Source organism: Pristiophorus japonicus, chromosome 8, assembly GCF_044704955.1.
Source record: "Pristiophorus japonicus isolate sPriJap1 chromosome 8, sPriJap1.hap1, whole genome shotgun sequence".
Classification (NCBI taxonomy): Eukaryota; Metazoa; Chordata; class Chondrichthyes; family Pristiophoridae; genus Pristiophorus; species Pristiophorus japonicus.
In genome coordinates this window covers 125,079,946-125,105,578 of record NC_091984.1, presented here as the reverse complement: position 1 = coordinate 125,105,578, position 25,633 = coordinate 125,079,946, and the positions used below count along the sequence as shown (strand labels likewise).

At 43.9% G+C, this 25,633-nt stretch overlaps 1 protein-coding gene across 1 annotated transcript in view; it reads left to right on the top strand.

Moving 5' to 3' along the window:
• Positions 1–302: 302 nt before the first annotated feature.
• The window catches only part of lhx4 (LIM homeobox 4), a 120,104-nt gene continuing 94,773 nt past the window's right edge, over positions 303–25,633 (top strand). The window contains exons 1-2 of the mRNA XM_070886223.1: positions 303–378; positions 3,261–3,432. Of these exons, the coding sequence (XP_070742324.1) occupies positions 303–378; positions 3,261–3,432 (248 nt within the window). The remainder of the gene's footprint in view (positions 379–3,260; positions 3,433–25,633) is intronic.

Sequence of the window (25,633 nt, the reverse complement as noted above, 5' to 3'; positions counted from 1 at the left end):
ACCCAATTATCTCCTCTTATGGCAAAGTCGCGCCCCTGGAGGGGGCACCCTGGGCTCCTGATTGGCAGGTGGGAGCCGATGATGTCATGATGTGTTGGACTGACTGTATGATAGAAATCTGGATGTATCAGTGAGGAGGGAAATCCCGCATCAACCCAGGCACTGGGGCAGTGGATTTATTTATTGATATCTGCACGGATCCGTTTGGAAGACAGGCCTGAATTATATTGTGTATATGTCTATTTTTTTAATATAAATTGTTCTTTATTAGGGGGAGGGAGGGGGAGGATTTCGTTTGGAAAATGATGCAAAGTGCAGCGATCGCCACTGAGAGTCCTGGGAAAGGAGTTCAAGAGCTGTTGGGAGTCACAGTGCAACGTAAGGAGCCTTTCAGTACAGGGACGCTTGAAGCCGCGGGAAGCCTTTTTTTATTTTGCTGCAGGTCCACCTGTCAATTGCATACATTTCAGAACCAAGCGACCAGGAGAGCTGAGCCTGGAACAGGGTGGTGGGTAAACGCATTTCGTGGCGGGTGGGGGGTGGTGCATGGGGAAGGGAGGGGGTGGTTGTAGAAAGATTTATCAGAGGGAAATAAGATGGGTGGCTAACTGCAGGAATTCGAGCAAGCAATGTATTTCTAGGCTGCAGCATAAGTGAGGCCCAGATAAAAGGGTGACAGTTTATTACTGATGGCAATTGCGATATAAACCCTGTGCCGGGGTAAGGGCGTGAGTGTTGCAACTTTATCCTTAGCAGCGCTAGAGACGGTAGGAGGTAGGGCTTTTTTTAAACTGTGTTTTCCGGTGACATTAATCACCTGTTATTAAGTAGAAGGTGCCAGGAATGTCCAAGGACCGAGAGCGCTGCGCGTTGAAAATGAGAATATTACAGCATTGTGGAAGTCCGGTTGAGATGGACTTTAGAGGCCTCGCTTACTGCACCGTCCGCCCGTCCGTCCACCCCCCCCCCCCCCCCCGCCTCCGTGCAGTTTGAGAAGCAAAGTCGCAGCCAACTTCAGTCAGTCAATTCTGCAGCAAGGCTGTCATTTCAGCTGAAATTACTGCCGGACTCGGCAAAAACAAATGTGCATTTCACCGGCAGAAAAGGTCCAGTAGTTGGGGCGCCAGATTTAATATACAACCTGCGGCAGGACGGGGGAGGCTGCACTGATCTGCTCCAGTACTAAGTGGCAGTGAGGACGAGGTGTTGGGTGGCAGGGTGAAGCGGACAACTGTGTGTCAGAGTGAAGATACTGTACTCAGCTGACGCCAGAGGCACAGGACCTTGCAATTGGGGCACCCATCGCGGATGACCAGCCTGCCTGGTACAAATATTTAAAGAGTATGGGTAAATGGTCTTAACTATTTTATCTACAGACTATCTGACAGTTTTAATCTTGTACCGCCAAGGCCTGTTGATAGTCTGTGGCATGTTATTAGCCTCTCACTAGCTGAAAGGAGGAAATGTATCTATATGTAAAATATTAATATTAAACAGGGTTTATTCGAACTGGTTGGTAAATAGGTAAAAGTGCTAAGTGAAATATACTCACAGCAACAGGGTGGGGGTATTCGTGTCTAGACTGGGATCAGACGGTTGGGGGATTTTGTACAAGCAATGTATCTAATGGAGAAAAGTGGATAGAAATGTGTGTTTAGTTACTATGTGCAGCTAAAGCGTTATTAGGTTAACTGATTACAGTTGGAAAAGGCAGTCTGCCTACCTATCAGTCAACACAACCAAGCGGCAATATGCATTGATTTGCATCAAGCGAGCTAACTGCTGACATCCCCGCAGCAAACTGTCCCGTGGAAACATTGGAAAGAAATCTAGCCTAAAGCCAAACGCACTGAAGCCCCTACACGTGTCAGCCATTTGGGAGCAATTGTATCTGTACGAAATCCTGAAAAATGTGTTTCAAACCACAATCACTTTACATTTCAATCCGAGTTCATTTGGGTTATTAGTATTTCCACGCTATCAAAGCCACGCGGGTTTCGCCGTCAGTACCTTTGTAATGGGACGCGAAGCTAGTATGTTCCACAGTAATAGACCACTTCAAAATAATTCCCAGTCCCAACAATCACCTTCCTACAGATACTCCTCGTTTTGATCAACGTAACTGTTCGTTATTTAAAAATTGTTGTTAAAAAAAAAGGTAGCGCATCTGTGAACTCCAAGGCATTTTCTGGCAGAACACGACTAAATTCAAGTGTAAGTGTTTGCGAAAGAGCTAGGATTGGGCACTGGGATATTATAGTTATCTTTATTTAGATTCAATGGGGGCATTCTGTCCACGTGTTATCATTTTAGACAGCGTCTCACTCCAATCATTTCCCTCCCTTTTCATTTTTCTCTCTCTCATATAACTCTTGTAAGTTACAATTGAAAAGGTATTTTTTCCCTGTAACACGCCGATATATTTTAGTTACTGTTCCCATTTTGTATTTAAACGTATTTAAATCAGAAATTGCTAAGTATTTCAGTCTGCCAAATATTGTCTGTTGAAATTACAGAGTATCTTCGGGCAAAGCTACGCCAAATCGGTTCACAGCTTGTCCCCTGGTTTTCTAAAATCAGAATACAAGTGTACTCCAGCCCATATTGCACAGGATTCCCGCCGCAAGAACATGCACTTTTCTGCAAACCGTGAATTAGGAAATGCTGTGTGCCACTAATACCTGCGCTCAAAAGCAAGCCGGTCTGCAGATGAGAGGGGAAGTGTATTAAAATAACACAGTGGAACATCTGAAAGTTTAACCTTTCAATAGAACTGATATTCTCGGAGCCATAACTGCCCTGTTAAACCAAATCAAATCCGAGTTACTGATCTGGATAAAATCCTTCAGCAGGCAGAGCTTTATGTTGCAGTCGGTGGGTTTACCTTCAGCTTGACTTTTGGATGATCGGCTTCTCTCCTTGTCCACTGTTTGTCGTTCACATTCTATCTATCTATCTATCTATCTATCTATCTATCTATCTATCTATCTATCTATCTATCTATCTATCTATCTATCTATCTCTCCATGTATCTATCTATCCATCTATCTATGTATCTATCTATCTAACTTCTTGTACAAATGTATTTTTGCTACCTTCATTATTTTCTTCTGAGATTTATTTCCCCTTATTATGTTCTGCTCTTGTATTTGATTCCTACCCTTTTCTCGTTCGCTCAGACAATTGCTCCCCCGCCCTCAGTTTCGGGGATACCACTGTAGCTCTGCCGGGTTGTTAACTTCTCTTCCTCTCCTTTGCAGAGATCCCGCTGTGTGCAGGCTGTAACCAGCACATCCTGGATAAGTTCATCCTGAAGGTGCTGGACCGATCTTGGCACAGCAAGTGCCTGAAGTGCGCGGACTGTCAGGTCCAGCTGGCGGACAAGTGCTTCTCCAGGGCCGGAGACGTTTACTGCAAGGAAGACTTCTTCAAGTAAGTCAGCTTCAGGGGCTTCCTGTAGCTCGGCCGATGGGCAGCGTATCCAGAAAACGCCTACACGGGGAGGGAGGGGGGGGGGGCACTTTACTAAAGCACCAGTGCCCACCCCCAGCACATCCACGGCATTGGCCGTGCCCAGGCACCCCGGAGAGGAGGCATGCGGTGCCCACTGACACACCTGGGACATTCCCTCGCCTGCGGGCACCGCAGGGTATAGAGGGCATCATTGATACAACAGCATTAGGATTTAATTATTATTTGTGCACTGTCGCTGCATTAAGCATGGTTATTATTGTGTATTATTATATTGCCGGTGCCCGTGGGCACTTGCCATAATATTCTATGTTTCTGGCTTCCCGAGTTGCCCCAGTGTCGTCCCTACAGGTTGACGAAAGAAAGTCCCATCCCCAGCAGTTCAATCGCCACTTGGCGTTGTTATGTAGAAATTCGGAACTTTATATTTATAAACCCACCCACCAATCTCGGTTCAAACAAAACGCTAATACAAAAGCAAAATACTGCTGGAAATCTGAAATAAAAACAGAGAATGTTGGAAATACTCAGCAGGGCAGGCAGCATGTGTGTAGAGAGAAACAGAGTTAACGTTTCAGGTCTGTGACCCTTCCCCAATTCTGACCCAGGGTCACAGACCTAAAACGTTAACTCTGTTTATCTCTCCACAGATGCTGCCTGACCCGCTGAGTGTTTCCAGCATTCTCTGTTTTTATTAAACCAAACACTGCCTTGATCACGCAATTTTCATACGGTCTTTCCCATATTAACACCGGCTTATAAAATATCACTTTTGTTAATGTTGGATGCCAGTAATTGTGTTCTAGATTTGTGTTACTGTACGAATATCAGTGAGTTGTGCAGTCGATATATTTACAGTGAGGGACACGGCTGTAAGCAGAGATCAGATCCACCTTGCTCCTTCGGTATTGACCTGTACAGGGACAGTCAGCACGGGTTTAAATGCACAGCCGGCGTGTTACATTGAGTGCTCTGCAGCCCGCATTCTGTTTTATATAAATTCTTACCAGCTAAAATAAAACAGGACAAAAGGCACAGACTGCTGTTAGATCAGAAAACAGTTCAAGAGGGGTGGGACTGTTCAAACATGTCACAACAGAGAGGGGCGGAATATGTCTTGTCAGAGGGAAAGGGAAGACCACTTTATACGGCACAAGAGTGAGTAGGTTTGACCAAAATCAAATCATTGACCAGACAGTATCTCACAGATACCGAGTTGAGTACTCACTTTGGGCTGGAGTACGGGGGCGGGGGACGGAGGGAGAGGGAGGACTTGGGATGGTTTGTGTCAATATTGCAGGTTATTCTGGGATGGTTCTGATCAATATTACAGGACCTGTTGTATAAATATTATAGGGCGGATTGTATCAATAGTCGGCGGTTTCCGTGCCTAGGATGTTGGACAATTAACGGTTATTTGGATGCGGTTTGCCAATGTGAGAACCCGGTCTGTTAGTGAATCCGTGTCCCCGTGGTTGGGATTTTCCTGCGCTTTATTAACAGTGGGACGCTGAATAACGAAAAAATATTCAGCGGGTTGACTCTGGAGCCTGTTATTCTTATTTAAAATAAGTCCCGTGGCACCAAAAACAATACAATCTTCACATTTAGAGAGAACGCCCCGAGCCCAAGGAAAGGGCATTGAGAAAGGAAATGTGCCTTGTTCTCGGAAAAAATGGTCTCAAATCTGACCGTGAAGGTTTCAGCCTTGGTTAGAGTTACTTCGTCCACTGCAAAAATCTAATTATTGAATTAATATTTCTGATGAGAACGTAAACGACGCAAAACCCTGGTTATATATATATATGTTTGTGTATATTATAGATATATATGTGTACACACAGATAGAGATATGTACAGAGAGGGATAGCGAGATATATACAGAGATAGATATATAAAGATATGATAAGTAGATAGATAGATAGATAGATAGATAGATAGATAGATAGATAGATAGATAGATAGATAGATAGATGCATATTACATTTTAATATACTTTTGCTTTTTCAAATGCTGATGCCAGCGCACAATCACCGCAGGAGGGCTAGATATTATAGAAAAGGAGGAGCCGGCGAGATTTGCTTCATAACTGACAGCTGGTATATTGTGACTGCAAGAAAACGAGTGGTCAATGTTGATTTGAAGAGGCTTTTGTGGAGTTGAAGATTGTACAATGTTAGCACAGTACTTTAAAAATATGTTGGCTTTAAACTGGGTCCTACTTCCGTTGACTAGTATGTGGGATCGCAGTGTACAGACTCAACCTTGTCATTTCAGTTAGTTTTATACAAGTAAAATACAGTTACCTATTTATTAGCAAAAGCCTGTTTAAAGTCCTCTATCCCTGCCTGCGAGCCTTGTGCTTGGTCTCTTCGGCTGAGGTTGGATTTTTATAGTCTCACTATTTGTTCTCGCCGTTCTGCACAGTTCTTTCTCTCTCTCTTCCTGCGATATATTTTGTTGACCCAAATACTGAAGATTAACTTCAGCGGGTTTCCCACCGAATTACACTGAAAATCCGAAAGCTTAATCACCTCACCAAACAGCATCTGTCCACTCTCAATGCGGCCGTCGACGCCGGCGTTTTCTGGTTTTATTTAAATTGACAAATGCACCTTTTCCCTGTTAAGGCAAAGTTGTCGTTTCGCTGTTTAAACTGGGGCGGAGAACAGTCGGAATATTGTCCGATCTTTGTTAAATCTGATTGTGTGTAAACCCCGTACATTGTGCAGTTTCTGTGTAACTATTCTGTTCCTGGGGCTGGAATCTAGATTGGAATTCGGGTGATCTTTAATTCGGAATATTGTACCATCACTAAACCAGACACGCTTTTAAGCCTAGATGTTGTGTGATCACTGATTAAATTTGGGAAGGTCTTTAACCGGGATATTTTCTGGTCATTATTTAAATTGTACAGGCCTTTTAACCGGGTTATTTTATGATCTTACACCTTAAATTCCACCCTTCTAAAAGGGGATATTGTCTGAACATTGTTTAAACTGGATTGGTTTAAAATAGCGATCTTTGTTTAACTCGGAGTAATGTTTAAAGCGGAATATTGTGTGGTCTCAGGGGTAAGTGCGAGGGTTTTTGAACAGATTGAAGTGTGTTTGTATGGCACTGGATATGCACTTGCCAGATGTTTATTTGAGTTTAACACTAGAAATTAAAAATCCCGAGTTAAATCTCTTAGAAAACCAGAAATCGGAGATTGCCTTGTGAAGAAATTTATATAAAATCCCTTCGGTGTTTTTGTTGTCGCCTTAATTAACCCTTCATTGCGCCGTTCGAGGGTATTTTATAAGGAGAATAATATAATCCGTCACTCGACAATGCGCATTGACCGAGGTAGCAATTCAGCCTGGGATTCCCGCTCCTTTGCAAACACGCTCCAAATCTGCCAGCGACACTTGACTTTTGAAAAATCGCACAAGAAATTAAAATAAAACCACACTTATGACGTTTAACCCAGGTGTTAAAACTAGAAGAAAACGAAATGTGTTATAAAAATACCAGTTAGAATTTCTATTACCAGTTCATCTCTGCTCAGTTTCAGCCGCTTAAAGCTGATATTGGAGCCCTGGGCCCTTGGAACAAAAAGGCTGCGGATTTATGTATTTCAAACCTGCTCAAACCCCACAGAAATGCGAAGGTTCGGGAATATCATTTCGTCCGGTCACACGTGTCGATCCTAAAGGAAATAAAAATGTGAGGGTCCGTTATATAAAACAAAAATAACCCGAAATAATATCGGACAGTGTAGAAAATAATTCTTCACCCAATGGTACCGAACCGTTGAACTAAAATGAAGGTTGGTTAAAAAAAACATTTTGCAAACCCTGGATTGTAAGCGACGATCCTGGAGTGCAGCCTGAAACACCTTAAACCCTGAGACAGCAGAATATAATCTAATCTAATAATGAAATGGAATCTAAAACAAATAATCAGTAAAGTGTGAGTGGATTTGAGGGTGAATTGTGAGTGGAGTTGAGAGTGAAGTTTGAGAGTATTTGAGGGTGAAGTTTGAATGTATCTGAGGGAGAAGTAAGTAGATTTGAGGGTCAAGTGTGAATGGATTTGAGAAAAAGTGTGAATGGATTTGATAGTCATGTGGATGAATTTGAGGGTGAAATGCGACTGGATTTGAGGGTGAATTGTGAGTGAATTTGAGGTAGAAGTGTGAGTATATTTGTCGGTTAAGTGTGAGTGGCATTGAGGGAGAAGTTTGAGTGGATTTGAGGAAGATGTGTGAGTGTATTTGTGGGAGTAGTGTGAGTGCATTTGAGAGTTAAGTGTGAGTGGACTTCAGAGTCAAGTGTGATGGAATTTGAGGGAGAAGTTTGAGTGGATTTGAGGGTGAATTGTGAGTGGATTTGAGGGTGAATTTTAATTTGGATTTGAGGGAGAAGTGTGAGTAAATTTGAGGTAGAAGTTTGCGTATTTGTTGGTCAATGTGAGTGGCTTTGAGAGAGAAGTGTTAGTGGATTTGAGGAAGATATGTGAGTGGATTTGAGAGTTAAGTCTGAGTGGATTTGAGGGAGATTTGCTAGTGGATTTCAGAGTCAAGTGTGATGGAATTTGAGGGAGAAGTGTGAGTGGATTTTAGGGAGAAATGGGAATGGATTTCTTCATGGAGTGTGAGTGGATTTGGGGGTGAAATGTGAGTGGGTTTGTGCTTGTAGAGTGAGTGGGTTTGAAGGTAAAGTGGGAGTGTGTTTGAACGAGAAATATGAGTGGATTTGAGGGAACAGTGAATCGATATGAGAGTGACATGTGAGTTGATTTGGAGGAGAAGTCTGAGTGGATTTGTGGATGAAACATGAGTGGATTTGAGAGGGAAGTTTTAGTAGAATTGAGGGAAATGTATGAGTGGATTTGAGGGAGAAATGTGAGTGAATTTCAGGGTGAAGTCTTAATAGATCTGAAGTTGAAGTGTGATTGGATTTGGGAGAGAAGTGTGAGTGGATTTAAGGGTGAAGTGTCAGTGGATATGAGAGAAATTGAGTAGATTTGAGGATGCAAAGTGAGTAGGTTTGAGGGTGGAGTGGGAGAGGATTTCTTCATGGAGTGTGAGTGGATTTAGGGGTGAAAAGTGAATTGGTGAAGGTGAAATGTGAGTGGATTTGAGGGTGAATTGTGATGGAATTTGAGGGAGAAAATGTGAGTGAATCTGAGAATGAAGTGTGAGTGCATTTGAGGGTTAAGTTTGATTGGATTTGAGGGAAAAGTGAGACCGGATTTGAGGGTGAAGTGCGGCTGGATTTGAGGGTGAAAAGTGCATGGGTTTGAGGGAGAAATGTGAGTGGTTTGTGGGTGAAGTGTGAGTAGATTTGAGGGAAACATTTGAATGGATTTGAGGGTGAATTGGGGGCTGATTTGAGGGTGAAGTGTGACAGGATTTGCGGGTGAAGTGTGATGGAATTTGAGGGAGAAACGTGAGTGAATTGGAGGATGAAGTGTGAGTACATTTGAGGGTTAGGCTTGAGTGGATTTGTGGGAAAATTGAGATGGGATTTGAGGGAGATGTGTGATTGGATTTGAGGATGACTTGTGACAGGATTTGAGGGTGAAGTTTGAGTGGATTTGAAGAAAAAGTGTGAGTATATTTGAGGGAGAAGTGTGAGTGGATTTGAGGGAAAAGTTTGTGTGGATTTGAGAGTAAATATATTAGGATTTGAGGGTGAAGTATGCGTAGATTTGAAGGTTACATAAGAACATAAGAAATAGGAGCAGAAGTGGACCATTTGCCCCCTTGAGCTTGCTATGCCATTTAATATCATGGATGATCTGATCATGGACTCAGCTCAACTTCCCCACCTGCTCCCCATAACCTTTTATTCACTTATCACTCATATATCCATCAATCTCTGCCCTAAATCCAAGTGGTGTGAGTGAATTTGAGGGAGAAATTTGAGTTGATTTGAGGGAGATGTGTGAGTGGATTTGAGGGAGAAGAGTGATTGGATTTGAGGAAGAAGTGTGAGTGAATTTGAGGGTGAATTGTGAGTGGATTTGAGGGTGAAGTCTTAATGGATCTGTGGGTGAGGAATGAATTGATTTCAGGATGAACTATGAGTGGATTTGATGGAGATGTGTGAGTGAATTTGGCAGTGAAGTTTGAGTAGATTTCAGGGAGAAGTGTGAGTGGATTTGATGATAAAGTGTGACTGAATTTGAGGGTGAAGTGTGAATGGCTTTGAAGGTTAGATAAGAACATAAGAAATAGAAGCAGAAGTAGACCATTTGCCACCTTGAGCCTGCTACGTTATTTACTAAGGTCATGGACTCAGCTTCACTTCCCTGCCTGCTCCCTATAAGCCTTTATTCCCTTATCACTCATATATCCATCTATTTCTGCCTTAACTCCAGGTGAAGTGTGAGTGGATTTGAGGGAGAAAAGTGTGTGGATTTCAGGGAGAAGTTTGAGTTGATTTGAGGGAAATGTGTGAACGAATTTGAGGGAGAAGAGTGATTGGATTTGAGGAAGAAGTGTGAGTGAATTTGAAAGTTAAGTTTGCGTGTATTTGAGAGTCAAGTGTGGCAGGAATTGGAGGAGAAGTCAGAGTGGATTTGAGGGTGAAGTTTGAGTTGCTTTAAGGGAGATTTCTGAATGGATTTGAGGGTGGAGCATAAGTGGATTTGAGGGAGAAATGTGAGTAGATTTGAGGGTGAAATATGTGTGTATTTGGGAGATAATTGTGATTGGAGTTTTGATTGAAGTTTGAGTGGATTACAGGGGGAAGTGCGAGTCGATTTGAGGGTGAAATGTGAGTGAATTTGAGGGAGAATTGTGAGTGGATTTGAGCAAGAATTGTGAGTGGATATGAGGGAGAATTGTGAGTGGATTTCAGGGAGAATTGTGAGTGGATTTGAGGCTGAATTGTGAGTGTGTTTGAGGGTGGAGTGTGAATGGATTTCAAGGAGATTCTGAGCATATTTGAGGGAGAAATGTGAGTGAATTTGAGGGTGAAATGTGAGTGGTTCTGAGGATAAAATGTGAGTACATTTGAGAGTCAAGTGGGAGTGGATTTGATGGAGAATTGTGTATATTTGAGGGAGAAGTGTGTGTAGATTTGAGGGAGTAGTGTGATCAGATTTTAGAGAGAATTGTGAGTAGATTTGAAGGTGAAGTGTGAGTGAATTTGAGTTAGAAGTGGGAGTGGATTTCAGGGAGGTGTGAGTGTATTTGAGGGTGAATTGTGAGTGTCTTTGAGGTGAATTGTGAGTGTATTTGTGAGTGAAGTGTGAACAGATTTGAGGGAGATTTATGAGTGGATTTCAAGGAGAATTGTGAATGTATTTGAGGAAGTAGCGCGAGTGGATTTGAGGGAGAAGTGTGAGTGGATTTGAGGGTGAAGTTTGAGTGAATTTGATGGTGAAGTGTGAGTAGGTTTGAGGGGGAAGTGTGAATGGATTTGAGGGAGAATTGTGAGTGGATTTGAGGAAGGTGTGAAGGTCTTTGAGGGAGAAATGTGAGTGGATTTGAGGCTGAATTGTGAGTGTCTTTGAGGGTGAATTTTGAGCAGATTTGAGGTAGAATTATGAGTATATTTAAAGGTGAATCGAGAGAGGATTTGAGGGTGAAGTGTGAGTAGATTTGAGGGAGAATTGTGGGTGGATTTGAGGGTGAATTGTTGCCGGATTTGTGGGAGAAGTGTGAGTGGATTTCAAGGAGAATTGTGAGCGTAATTGAGGGAGAAATGTGAGTGGCTTTGAAGGAGAATTCTGAGTGGATTTGTGGGAGAAGTGGGAGTGGATTTCAGGGAGTAATGTGAGTGGGTTTGGGGGTTAAATGCAAGTGGATTTGAGTGTGAAGTGTGAGTAAATTTGAGACTCAAGTGGATTTGAGGGAGAATCGTGAGTGGGTTTGAGGGAGAAATGTGAGTGGATTTGAGGGTGAAATGTGAGTGGATTTGAGGGTGATGTTTGAGAGGATGTCAGAGAGAAGTTTGAGGGGATATTTAAGAGAGAAGTGTGAGTGGATTTGAGGGAGAAATATGATTGAATTTGGGGGTTAATTGTGAGCAGATTTGAGGGAGAAATGTGAGTGGGTTTGACAGAGAAATTTGAGCGGATTTCGGGTAGACTTGTAAGTGGATTTGAGGTAGAAGTTTGAGTGTCTTTGAGAGTGAAATTTGAATGGTTTTGAGGGAGAAGTGTGAGTAGATTTGAGGGAGAAGCATGTTTAGGATTTGAGGGTGAATTGTAAGTGTATTTGAGGGTGCAATGTGAGTGGATTTGTGGGAGAATTGTGAGTGAATTTGAGGTTGAAGTGTGAATGGATTTCAGGAAGAAAGGTGAGTGAATTTGGGGGTTAATTGGGAGTGGATTTGAGTATGAAGTGTGAGTGGATTTGAGGGAGAAGTGTGAGTGGATTTGAGGGAGAAGTGTGAGCGGATTTGAGGGTGAAATGTGAGTGAATTTAGGGGTTAATTGCAACTAAATTTGAGAGTCAAGTGGGAGTGGATTTGAGGGAGAAATGTGAGTGTATTTGAGAGTGAAATGTGAGTCGATTTGAGGGAGAAGTTTGAGTGGATTTGAGGGAGAAGTGTGATTGGGATTTGAGGGTTAAATTGTGAGTTTATTTGAGGGAGAAATGTGAGTGGATTTGAGGGAGAAGTGTGTATGGATCTGAGGGAGAAGTGAGTGTCGATATGAGGGTGAAATGTGAGTGGATTTGAGGGAGACGTGTGATTGGGATTTGAGCGTGAATTGCGAGTGCATTTGAGGGAGAAGTGTGAGTGAATTTTGGGGTGAATTGGGAGTGGATTTGAATGTGATGTGTGTGGATTTGAGGGAGAAGTATGAGTAGATTTGAGGGTAATGTTGAGTGGATTTGAGGGAGAATTGTGAGTGGATTTGAAGGAATAGCGTGAGTGGATTTAAGAGTTAAGTGTGAGTCGACTTGCGTTTCAAGTGTGACAGGTTTTGAGTATGAAGTTTGTGTGGATTTGAGGGAGATGTGTGAGTAGGTTTGAGGGAGAAGTGTGAATGTATTTCAGGAAGAAATTTGAGTGAATTTGGGGGTTAATTGGGAGTGGATTTGAAGGAGAAATGAGAGTAGATTTGAGGGTGAATTGTGAGTGAATTTGAGGGTGAAATGTGAGTGGATTTCAGGGAGCAGTTGGAGTGGATTTCAGGGAGATGTATGAGTGGATTTGAGGGTAAAGTTGAGTAGATTTGAGGAAGAAGTGTGATTGGGATTTGAGGGTTAATTGTGAGCTTATTTGAGGGAGAAATGTGAGTGAATCTGGGAGTTAATTGGGTGTGGATTGGAGGGAGAAGTGTGAATGAATTTTGGGGTGAATTGGGAGTGGATTTGAGTCTGAAATATGTGTGGATTTAAGGGAGAAGTATGAGTGAATTTGAGGTAGAGGTGGGGGTGGATTTGAGGGAGAAATTTCAGTGGATTGAGGGAGAAGTGTGAATAAATTAGAAGGAGTAGTGCGAGTGGATTTAAGAGTCGAGTGTGAGTAGACTTGTGATTCAAGTGTGATGCGTTTTGAGGGAGAAATGTGATTGGGATTTGAGGGAGTAATGTGAGTGGATTTGGGGGTGAAATGTGAGTGAATTTCAGGAAGAAAGTTGAGTGAATTTGGGGGTTAATTGGGAGTGGATTTGAGTGTGAAGTGTGTGTGGATTTCAGAGTGAAGTTTGAGTGAATTTGAGAGTAAAATGTGAGTGGATTTGAGGGTGAAGTGTGTTTGGATTTGAGGGTGAAGTTTGAGGGGATTTTTAAGGGAGAAATGTGAGTGAATTTAGGACTTAATTGCGAGTGGATTTGAGTGTGAAGTGTGAGTGAATTTGAGGGAGAATTGTGAGTATATTTGAAGGTGAATCGAGAGAGGATTTGAGGGTGAAGTGTGAGTAGATTTGAGGGAGAATTGTGGGTGGATAGAGCAGTAATAGTTTTTTAAACAAGCCTTGGCAACGTGAATCTACGAGCCTCAGAGCAGGCACTGGCCTAGTGTGTGCAAATTAGTGTGTCGATATTAAATAAAGAGGTTGGTCGGGGCAATACCTCGGTCATTGATCACTGAGCAGTATTCGAGGACTTCCTTTGTACTGCGCAAACACACGAGACAGAATTTATTGCAATTCTGTACTGACTTTACCTGTGACATATTTACCTTTGGTTTAACTTGATTGAAAACAGTTTTATCCATGTGTGTGCGTATTCAATCCAGGGATGGGTGATTACCGATTCAGGTAACTCAATCTTGCTCATTCCCAGGCCCCATTCCAATGGGATGTGTCTTTCTTTTAAATATAACATTGAGATATAACCGTGGAGCAAATTGTGCTGAAATTTGAGTGGTGTTTTTTGTTGTTGCGGGATTATCACAGTGCAGGAAACCATGAGAACTGGAGGTCAAGGTAGATCAGCTGTCTGAAGACTGGGCAAACGTTACAGATTTCAAATAGCGTGGCGGGAACCTCATTGACTTCTGCCACTTTTGGACCAATTAGTATTGCCATGAGACTGAGACCCTTGGGCTCACTTCACTTGTCAGAGTGAAATCCCACATCCTTACCTTCTCTGAGGCAGCGCTCCCACTCCAACTGTAACCTCAGTGCAAAGCCTTTCGCTGCACTGTAACTGTAAATCAGGGGTCAGGGTCCAGCCTGACTCCAGCGGCAAGTTGAGTTAGACACATTGGAAGATGCGCCATATAGCGATGGATTAAAGGAAACATTTAGATAACTTAGTCAAACTACGGAAAGACAAAAAGGTCAAATTGAGTGCACATGTGTATCAGAGGTCTGGGGAGTGGTCAATGTGGTCCCCGTTTTATAAAGGAAGCCCGAGTTAAACCAGGTAATTACAGGACAGTTAGATTAACATTTTTGGTAGGTAAATTTTAGTCATTAACTAAGATGAAAATGACCAAATATCGAGATAAAGAAAAACAAGTGATGTCCCATTTCGCTCCACATGAACTGGATATAGGAAGAGAAAGAGTGGTGTCGAAATTTGTAGATGATACCAAAATAGGAAGTAGAATTATTTTTGGGGGAAACCAAAGGAAGCTGCGAAGGCATATTGATAGTGGAGCTGGGGCAAGGGTGGGGTGTGCTTAATAGTGGCAGATGAAATTCAGTGTCAGTAAGTGTGAGGTGAGGCATTTTGGTAAAAATAAACAGCAGTAATTATGTTCTGAATGGAAGTGGGCTCAGTGCTGTAAAAGAGCAGTGGGATCTGGGGACACAGATTCACAGGACATTAAGGCAGCACCTCAAGGTGATAAGGCTGTAAGAAAAGCTGTAGAATTCTAGGTTTTATCGGTATAGAATATAAAGGCCTCGATAAAACCTTTATAAGATAGCAGTTAGCACCTTGCATGTAGTAATGGGCTCTACACTATAGGAAAGGTATTGAGTCTTTAGCGAGACTACAATGCAGATTGACTAGGACGCTGCCTGGTAAGAGGACATGGAAATATGAAGAAAGAATTGAACAATTAGTTCATTATTTATTGCAACAATGCAGATTTTGGGAAGATTTCACAGGAGATTTTAAAATTATGTAAGGACGGGACATGGTAGATAGAAGCAGAATGTTTTCAATAGCTTTGGGGCTGCAAACACAAGATTTAGGAGATTCAGAGCAGAGGCCAGGAGAAACATCTTCACATAGAGAGTTGTGAGGCTGTGGAATTCACTTCCAGGGTTAATGGTTGAGGCAGAAACTATGTCAACATTCAAGATTATATTGGACAGGTGGACAAATGAAAGGGGGTTGAAGGAATGTGGGAACAGTGTGAATAAATGTGATTAGAATTATTTCCTCGTGTGGAAGGTGTTGTGTATGCAATAACTGTTAGACTGAGTACTGTTTAACTCCAAGAGGTATGACCTTGGCTCTGCTTTATTAAGGCCCAAAGTGCTTAATGTACAAAGTGGCTGGCCTTTTATACTTGGGCTGCACACACGTGCGTGCAGCCCAATGGCCTCCAACAGTGATGCCATCTAGTGGCTAGTGATTCAAAAAGTACATACATGACAATACCCCCCTGTGAGATATTAACACAGTCTTTTACAAATTGAGACTGTCCGGTGTTTTACGCTCTAGGGTTGACCGTCTCAGTTCAACTCCAGCCTTGGGTGAGTGTTCAGAGTCTGTTGTGACTGGTGGCCAGGTGGCTGACCTGGTGGGAGTGCCAATGGCCATGTCAGGGATTGAAAGTCCATTTTCATTGAACATGTCAGTGATTGAAAGTCCCAATTCACTGATGACCACTGAGTCCTCTGATGACTGGGAGTAGGTTGATTGGTCGTCAATTGTTTCTTCCTCCGACTGTTCAGGTTCGTCTGTGCAGCTTTGTCTGATCCATATGTTTCCTGCATGTTTGCCCATTTTTGAGCTTGACAATAAATACTCTGTTGCCCTCCTTGGCCATGACAGTACCAGCGATCCACTTGGGACCCTGACCATAATTCAGAACATATACAGGATCATTTACAGAAATATCGCGTGACACAGCTGCACAATCGTGATACCCTTGCTGACTTTGTCTTCTATATTCAACATGATTATTCAAGTCAGGGTGTACAAGAGGTTGTCATGTATTCAACCAGCATTGTAACACATGTATAAACTGACCTAAGTTGCACACCGTGAGAACACTGACCACTAGGTGGGAGACACTCCTAACCTGGACCTTCAGGTATAAAAGGGGAAGCTCCATCCACCTTCATCACTTGAGTGCTAAGGAATAAAGGACAGGTCACAGACTGACCTTCTCTCAAGCATGGGCCTCGTGTGCATTTATACTTTATAGTAAAGACGTATCAATGGGGACAAGAAACTGCGATTTAAACCATGCGAGCATGGCCACTAGCAGAACAGAAGAGAGGTACTGTGTTAAGGAATGGTTGGGACAGAGATTCAACATTGTTAAAGCAGCACACAGTTCTCCAGGCAGACAAGGGCAGTAGGGCATGCTCCAACATGTAGTCGAACCCAGAGGGGGAGTTCGACAGAGACAATGGCAAGCTGAACAGCGATTCACACCATTGCAAGGGACAATGCGGCCAGTAATGGGGCCATCAACACCTGTTAATGGGGCACTCAAGGACAATAACAGGGGCAGTCACATCCTCATTACAGGTTACGATACTGAAGAACACCTCCACAACCCGGAGGAGGTGCTATGCAGACTGGACCGGGTAGGTCTGCGACTGAAAAAGGCGAAGTGCGTCTTCTTAGCTCCAGAGGTAGAATTCCTGGGGATGAGGGTAGCAGCAGACGGGATCAGCCCTACTGCGTCCAAGACAGAAGCGATCCAAAGAGCACCCAGACCCCGTAACATGACGGAGCTGCGTTCGTTCCTGGGGCTCCTGAACTATTTTGGTAACTTTCTTCCCAAATTGAGCACGCTGCTAGAGCCGCTACACATGCTCCTACGCAAAGGTCGCGAATGGGTCTGGGGGGGACAGCCAGGAAAGGGCTTTTAATAGAGCACGCAATTTGTTATGTTCCAACAATCTGTTAACGCTATATGACCCATGTAAGAAATTTGTGTTAACGTGCAATGCGTCGTCCTATGGTGTCGGGTGTGTGTTGCAGCATGTCAATGCCAAGGGTCAGTTTATACATGTGTTACAATGCTGGTTGAATACATGACAGAGGTCTTAAGACCTCTCTTCATCATTAGTTCAGCAGGTGAGACCCTGGCAAGCGTGTGTGGTCTTGTCCTGTAACTAAGCAGTATGCATGACAGGCGGGTCTGCAGTGACCCTTGGGTTACTCGCTTCATACTCTGCTTTATGATTTGGGCAGCACATTCTGCTTGCCCATTGGATTCAGGTTTGAATGATGCTGACCTTACCTGTTTGATACCATTGAGTTTCATGAACTCTTGAAGCACGATCCGCTGTCGCTAACAACGATGTCAGGCAGATCATGTGTCGCGAACATGACGCTGAGATTCTCAATGGTAGCTGTGGATGTGCTGGATGACATGATTATACACTCTATCCACTTCGAATATGAATCCACCACAACTAAAAACATCTTCCCCAGGAAGGGACCTGCAAAGTCTACATAGATCCTGGACCATGGTTTCGACGGCCACGACCACAGACTCAGTGGCGATCCCACTGGTGCTTTGCTGAGCTGCATGCAAGTGTTGCACTGATGCACACATGATTCCAGCTCAGAGTCAATTCCCAGCCACCATACATGAGACCTGGCGATGGCTTTCATCATTACAATGCTGGGATGTGTGCTATGTAGCTCACGTACAAATTTCTCTCTCCCTTTCTTGGGCATAACAACACGATTGCCCCACAGTATACAATCCGACTGAATAGACAGTTTGTCTTTGTGACGAATGTAAGATTTGGTCTCCTCACACATTTGCTTGCGTATGGCAGACCAATCACCTTTGAGGATGCAACTTTTCACCACTAAAAAAATCGGGTCCTGGCTGGTCCAGGTCTTAACTTGTTGAGCCGTGACAGGGGTTCCTTCACTCTCAAAAGCATCCATAACTAACAATAGGTCTGCCGGTTGTGGCGATTCCACCTCCAGTGTGAGCAAAGGTGGACGGCTCAAAGCATCGGCACAATTCTCGGTGCCAGGTCTATGACGAATGACAATCATAAGCGGATAATGTCAGCGTCCACCTCTGGATGCGGGATGAAGCATTGGTATTGATATCTTTGTTTTCAGAGAACAGTGAAATGAGCGGCTTGTGATCTGTCTCCAGTTCAAACCGAAGATCAAACAGGTACTGATGCATCTTTTTAACCCCGTACACACAGGCTAGTGCTTCTTTCTCTACCATACTGTAGGCTCTTTCCGCTTTGGACAAACGTTTTGAAGCATACGCTACTGGTTGAAGTTTACCCAACTCATTAGCTTGTTGGAGTACGCAACCAATTCCATATGACGAAGCATCACAGGCCCATACTAAAGGTTTACATGGGTCATAATGTACCAGCAGCTTGTTAGATCAAAGCAGACTAGTGGCTTTCTCAAAAAGTCTGTCTTAAGACACACCCCACACCCAGGCAGTCGCCTTTTCTTAGCAACATGTGCAGTGGTTCTAATAAGGTGCTCAAATTTAGGTAGGAAGTTACCAAAGTAGTTGAGTAGACCCAGGAACGAATGCAGTTCCATCACATTCTGCAGCTTGGGTGCATTCTTGATGGCCTTGGTTTTCGCGTCCGTGGGCCTGATGCTGTCAGCAGCAATTTTCCTGCCCAGGAATTCGACCTCTGGTGCCATGAAGACACACTTCGAGCGTTTCAGTCTGAGTCCCATTTTGTCCAGACGATGTAGAACTTCTTCCACGTTGTTCAGATGTTCCTCGGAGTCACGACCTGTGATCAGGATGTCATCTTGGAACACAACGGTTCTGGGAACGGACTTCAGTGGATGCTCCATGTTCCTCTGAAATATTGCTGCAGTTGAGCGAATTCCATAAGGGCACTTGTGATAAATAAACAGTCCTTAATGCGTATTAATGCACGTAAGTCTTTTCGACGTCTTGACCAGCTCCTGTGTCATGTAGGCTGACGTCAAGTCCAGTTTGATGAACGACTTCCCCCCTGGCTAGCATTGCAAACAAGTCATCAGCCTTCGGTAACGGGTACTGATCCTGTTTTGAAACCCTGTTGATTGTAGCCTTGTAGTCTCCACAGATTCTGACCATGCCATCACTTTTCAGCACAGGAATAATGGGGCTGGCCCATTCATTAAATTCAATCGGTGATATGATCCCTTCACGCTGGAATCTGTCCAGTTCGATTTCGAAGTAATGATGATTGTACAGCCTATCCTTGATTAATTGAAATAATTTTTTGCATTAAAATTTGAATTGATAAAAAATTTGAATGAAGTAACTTTGAATTAAGAGTGGACTATAACATGAATGCAGACTAGAGCTGTGTCAGATATTCTCCCTCCTCCCCTCAAGCTTGAATTTACAATAACTATGCCCTGTGCATTCAGGATTGACAATGCTGCACTGTGGATACTTTTATCTTGCAACTTTTATATAAGGTTAAAAGATCCTGTTCCTTGAAAGCAATTTTCAAATAGAGCTTTTCCCCCTTTGTCACTTGGTGTTGGGAGTTGGACTCAGTGACCTGGATTTTACCAACTTCAGCAGGTCCATGGTGGGCGATGTCGATGGCGGCTCCAGCCCGCTGTCTAAAATGATTTTCCCCTGATGGGGCTTCTTAAGCCTGCCCAGCGTGTTTGCCAGCCAATTGAAGGAAGCAAGTCTGGTGATGTCATTTGATGACACGTCATCAGCCGGTTTCCTTAAAGGGACCATGCTCAAATTGATTTTGACAGTTGTGCTGTCAGTGTTCTACAGCATTGACGTGCTGCAAACACTGACAAGCACTGCACAGAGGTGCACAGCTGCACCAGGCTCTCCCATGACTCCCTCCATATGCTTATTAAAAGCGTTACAGCATGCAGAAAGGTTCTCTTCCATTCCAATGGGCAGAAGACCATCCCCAGGAAACCAACGCAGCCTGGTTGCATGTTGCACAGGAGGGCACAAGCAGGGATGTCGTCAGGAGGACTAAGCTGCAGTGGCAGAAATGTTTCAATGATCTCAGTAGATCACGAAACATTACTGAAGAGTCACACTTAACCTGATCCCTACCCTACTCCTGCACATCCTTACTCACATCAGCTTACCTTGCACCACCACCCATCCGTCTCACTCTATCTACATTTTTACATCCCCATCTCACTAGCCACCCTTCACACTCACCCTCATCCTTGTGCAATCATACCAACAACTAACAACACGAAAGGGTAGGCACTTAGGTGTTTTATGCAATGTTCATGTAAAGTTTCCGTTAATACGGTGTCAAACATTAAAACCTTTGTATTCAAAACTTTGCATTCTTGGACAGATTTGTGTGCACCTTTGGAAGTGGCTTAGTGAGTTGCAGTGAATGGTGAGACATAACAGTAACCCTCGTAATGGTGATGAGTGTGAAAGGAATGGCTTGAGAGTTATAGGGATGCTTTATGGGGCTAGAATCTGCACTTATTTTGCATGCTTAATGCCCACTTAACGCCCATTTTACCGCTGAAATGACATATAACGCCCAGATATCGCCCATTTAGCCACAAAATGGAAACTGACGCCCATTTTTAGGAAAATTATCGCCGAGCGTTACTTTCCCCATGTGCTTAAAGCCGGGAAAAAATATTACCGTACGCCCACTTTTTTGGGGTGGAATCAGCAGAATGGGCACAATCAATGCCCATAATATCGCCCAGCGTTAATTTCCATACCGATTTAACGCCGAGATTCAATAATACCGCCCACCCACTTTTTTTTGTCGTGAAAAGCATATTTACCGAAACTAACGCCCAGCAGATCGCCCGGCGTCAATTTCACCACCTCGCACACATATCGCCCACAATATCGCTCACCTAAAAAAACACCCACAAAAAGTGGAACGGTCCTGAACGAATGCCAGCGGTGTGGCTGGCATTTTTAAAATCCCACTCTTACGTGAGGAGCTGATATCTGAACGATTTGCCTGAAAGAGAGTTGATGTGAGTGACAATGCTGACACACTGCTGTGTGTGTGCAGCTCAGACATCAAAGGTGCCCATCACTTTGGTGCCAGTTAAAGTTTACGTTGATTGATGTTATGTTGTATTTAACCCTTTCAGGTTAAGGAATTACCAGTGTGTAATGGTGCAGCTATCTGAGACAATGTGCAACAAGGTTAGGTTCAATAACAAAACTTTTATACCAACATTGGTCTGAAATCATAAGCATCACAGGCAATAATGCCCAACTCCCGCCCACATTCCACTTTTCCCACCATTGACATAAATCACATGTTCAACATGTCCAGCAACAAAGGCAAAGCAGGAGCGTGGTCCCCAGCCCCCAGACATTGCAACAAATTGCATACACCCAGATGGAGATATAACACAGCCATCACCTGCAGACATGCACCTCACTTTCCTTCCACCCTCCCCTTCTTCTCTGCTTCTTCTCCCCACCTCTACCCCTTCCCCTCCTCGCTGCACAGCTTCTGGCCGAGGAGCTCCTCAGGCAGTGCCTCATTGGGGGGGATGAAGGCAGATGTGGTCTTTGCTCGGGTACGAGAGCTCAGACATGTGTTATGCTCCTCCTGTAATATGTGGGAAGTCAGGGACGCTTCCAGTGTCCCTGATGACTACGTGTGCGGGAAGTGTTGCGGCACTGGAGCTGCGGATGGATTCACTCTGGAGCATCCACGATGCTGAGAATGATGGAATAGTACGTTTAGCGAGTTGGTCTTACTGCAGGTAAAGGGTACACAGCCAGATAGGGGATGGGTGACCAACAGGAAGAGCAGTGCAAGGAAGGTAGTGCATGGGTCCCCTGCGGTCATCCCCCTGCAAAACAGATACATCGCTTTGGGTACTGTTGAGGGGGATGACTCATCAGGGAAGAGCAGTAGCAGCCAAGTTCATGGCACCGTGGGTAGCTCTGTTGAACAGGAGGGCAGGAAAAAGAGTGGGAGAGCTATAGTGATAGGAGATTCGATTGTAAGGGGAATAGATAGGCGTTTCTGCAGCCACAACCGAGACTTCAGGATGGTATGTGCAAGGGTCAAGGATGTCTCGGAGCGGGTGCAGGACATTCTGAAAAGGGAGGGTGAACAGCCAGTTGTCGTGGTGCATATAGGTACCAACAATATAGGTAAAAAAACAGGATGAGGTCCTACAAGACAAATTTAGGGAGCTAGGAGCTAAATTAAAAAGTAGGAGCTCAAAAGTAATAATCTCAGGATTGTTACCAGTGCCACGTGCTAGTCAGAGTAGGAATCGCAGGATAGCTCAGATGAATACATCGGTTGAGGAGTGGTGCAGAAGGGAGGGATTCAAATTCCTGGGACATTGGAAACGGTTCTGGGGGAGGTGGGACCAGTACAAACCGAACAGTCTGCATCTGGGCAGGACCGGAACCAATGTCCTAGGGGGAGTGTTTGCTAGTGCTGTTAGGGAGGAGTTGAACTAACATGGCAGGGGTATGGGAACCTATGCAGGGAGACAGAGGGAAATAAAATGGAGGCAGAAGCAAAAGCTAGAAAGGAGAATAGTAAAAGTGGAGGACAGAGAAATCCAAGGCAAAAAACAAAAAGGGCCACATTACAGCAAAATTCTAAAGGAGCAAAGTATGTTCAAAAGACAAGCCTGAAGGCTCTGTGCCTCAATGTGAGGAGTATTCGGAATATGTTGGATGAATTAACTGCGCAGATAGCAGTTAACAGATATGATGTAATTGGCATCACGGAGACATGGCTCCAGGGTGACCAAGGCTGTGAACTCAACATCCAGGGGTATTCAACATTTAGGAAGAATAGGCAGAGAGGAAAAGGAGGCAGGGTGGCATTGCTGGTTAAAGAGGAAATTAATGCAATAGTAAGGAGGGACATTAGCCTGGATGATGTGGAATCGGTCTGGGTGGAGCTGCGGAATACCAAAGGGCAGAAAACGCGAATGGGAGTTGTATACAGATCATCAAACAGTAGTAGTGAGGTTGGGGACAGCATCAAACAAGAAATAAGAGATGTGTGCAATAAAGGTACAGCCATTATCATGGGTGACTTTAATCTACATATTCATTGGGCTAACCAAACTGGTAGCAAGACAGTGGTGGAGGATTTCCTGGAGTGTATTAAGGATGGTTTTCTGGACCAATATGTCGAGGAACCAACTAGAGAGCTGGCCATCCTAGACTGGGTGATATGTAATTAGAAGGGATTAATTAGCAATCTTGTTGTGCGAGCCCCCTTGGGGAAGAGTGACCATAATATGCTGGAATTCTTTATTAAGATGGAGAGTGACACAGTTAATTCGGAAACTAGGGTCCTGAACTTAAGGAAAGGTAACTTCGACGGTATGAGGCGTGAATTGGCTAGAATAGACTGGAAAAGGATACTTAAAGGGTTGACAGTAGATAAGCAACGGCAAACATTTAAAGATCACATGGATGAACTTTAGCAATTGTACATTCCTATCTGGAGTAAAAATAAAACGGGGAAGGTGGCTCAACCGTGGCTAACAAGGGAAATTAAGGATAGTGTTAAAACCAAGGAAGAGGCATATAAATTAGCTAGAAAAAGCAACAAACCTGAGGACTGGGAGAAATGTGGAATTCAACAGAGGAGGACTAAGGATTTAATTATGAAGGGGAAAATAGATTACGAGAGGAAGCTTGCAGGGAACATAAAAACAGACTGCAAAAGTTTCTATAAATATGTGAAGAGAAAAAGATTAGTGAAGACAAACGTAGGTCCCTTGCAGTCGGATTCAGGTGAATTTATAATGGGGAACAAAGAAATAGCAGACCAATTGAACAAATACTTCGGTTCCGTCTTCACGAAGGAAGACTCAAATAACCTTCCGGATGTACTAGGGGAGAGTCGGTCTAGTGAGAAGGAGGAACTGAAGGATATCCTTATTCGGCGGGAAATTGTGTTAGGGAAATTGATGGGTTTGAAGGCCGATAAATCCCCGGGGCCTGATAGTCTGCATTCCAGAGTACTTAAGGAAGTGGCCCTAGAAATAGTGGAAGCATTGGTGATCATTTTCCAACAGTCTATCGACTCTGGATCAGTATCTATGAACTGGAGGGTAACTAATGTAACATCACTTTTTAAAAAAGGAGGGAGAGAGAAAACGGGTAATTATAGACCGGTTAGCTTGACATCAGTGGTGGGGAAAATGTTGGAATCAATCATTAAGGATGAAATAGCAGCGCATTTGGAAAGCAGTGACAGGATCGGTCCAAGTCAGCATGGATTTATGAAAGGGAAATCATGCTTGACAAATCTTCTGGAACTTTTTGAGGATATAACTAGCAGAGTGGACAAGGGAGAACCAGTGGATGTGATGTATTTGGACTTTCAAAAGGCTTTTGACAAGGTCCCGCACAAGAGATTGGCGTGCAAAATCAAAGCACATGGTATTGGGGGTAATGTACTGACGTGGGTAGAGAACTGGTTGGCAGACAGGAAGCAGAGAGTCGGGATAAATAGGTCCTTCTCAGGATGGCAGTCAGTGACTAGTGGAGTGCCGCAGGGCTCAGTGCTGGGACCCCAGCTCTTTACCATATACATTAACGATTTAGATGAAGGAATTGTGTGTAATATCTCCAAGTTTGCAGATAACACTCAACTGGGTCGCGGTGTGAGCTGTGAGCAGGACGCTAAGAGGCTGCAGGGTGACTTGGACATGTTACGTGAGTCGACAAACGCATGGCAGATGGAGTATAATGTGGATAAATGTGAGGTTATCCATTTTGGGGGCAAAAACCCGAAGGCAGAATATTATCTGAATGCCAGCAGATTAGGAAAAGGGGAGGTGCAACGAGACTGGGTGTCATGGTTCATCAGTCATTAAAAGTTGGCATGCAGGTACAGTAGGCGGTGAAGAAGGCAAATGGTATGTTGGCCTTCATAGCTAGGGGATTTGAGTATAGGAGCAGGGATGTATTACTGCAGTTGTACAGGTCCTTTGTGAGGCCTCACCCGGAATATTGTGTTCAGTTTTGGTCTCCTAATCTCAGGAAGGGCCTTCTTGCTATTGAGGGAGTGCAGCGAAGGTTCACCAGACTGATTCCAGGGATGGCTGGATTGACATGTGAGGAGAGACTGGATCAACTGGGCCTTTATTCACTGGAGTTTAGAGGGATGAGAGGGGATCTCATAGAAACGGATAAGATTCTGACGGGACTGGACAGGTTAGATGCAGGGAGAATGTTCCCGATGTTGGGGAAGTCCAGAACCAGGGACATAGTCTAAGGATAAGGGGTAGGCCATTTAGGACTGCGATGAGGAGAAACTTCTTCACTCAGAGAGTTGTTAACCTGTGGAATTCCCTACCGCAGAGAGTTGTTGATGCCAGTTCATTGGATATATTAAAGAGGAAGTTAGATATGGCCCTTACGGCTAAAGAGATCAAGGGGTATGGAGAGAAAGCAGGAAAGGGGTACTGAGGGAATTTTCAGCCATGATCTTATTGAATGGCGGTGCAGGCTCAAAGGGCCGAATGGCCTACTCCTGCACCTATTTTCTATGTTTCTATGCTTTTATGCCGAGGGGACAACATTCTCTGATGCAGAAGCAGGATCTTGGTCCTTGTTCTTATCTGTCGTTCACAGTGGTGGTGCGGAAC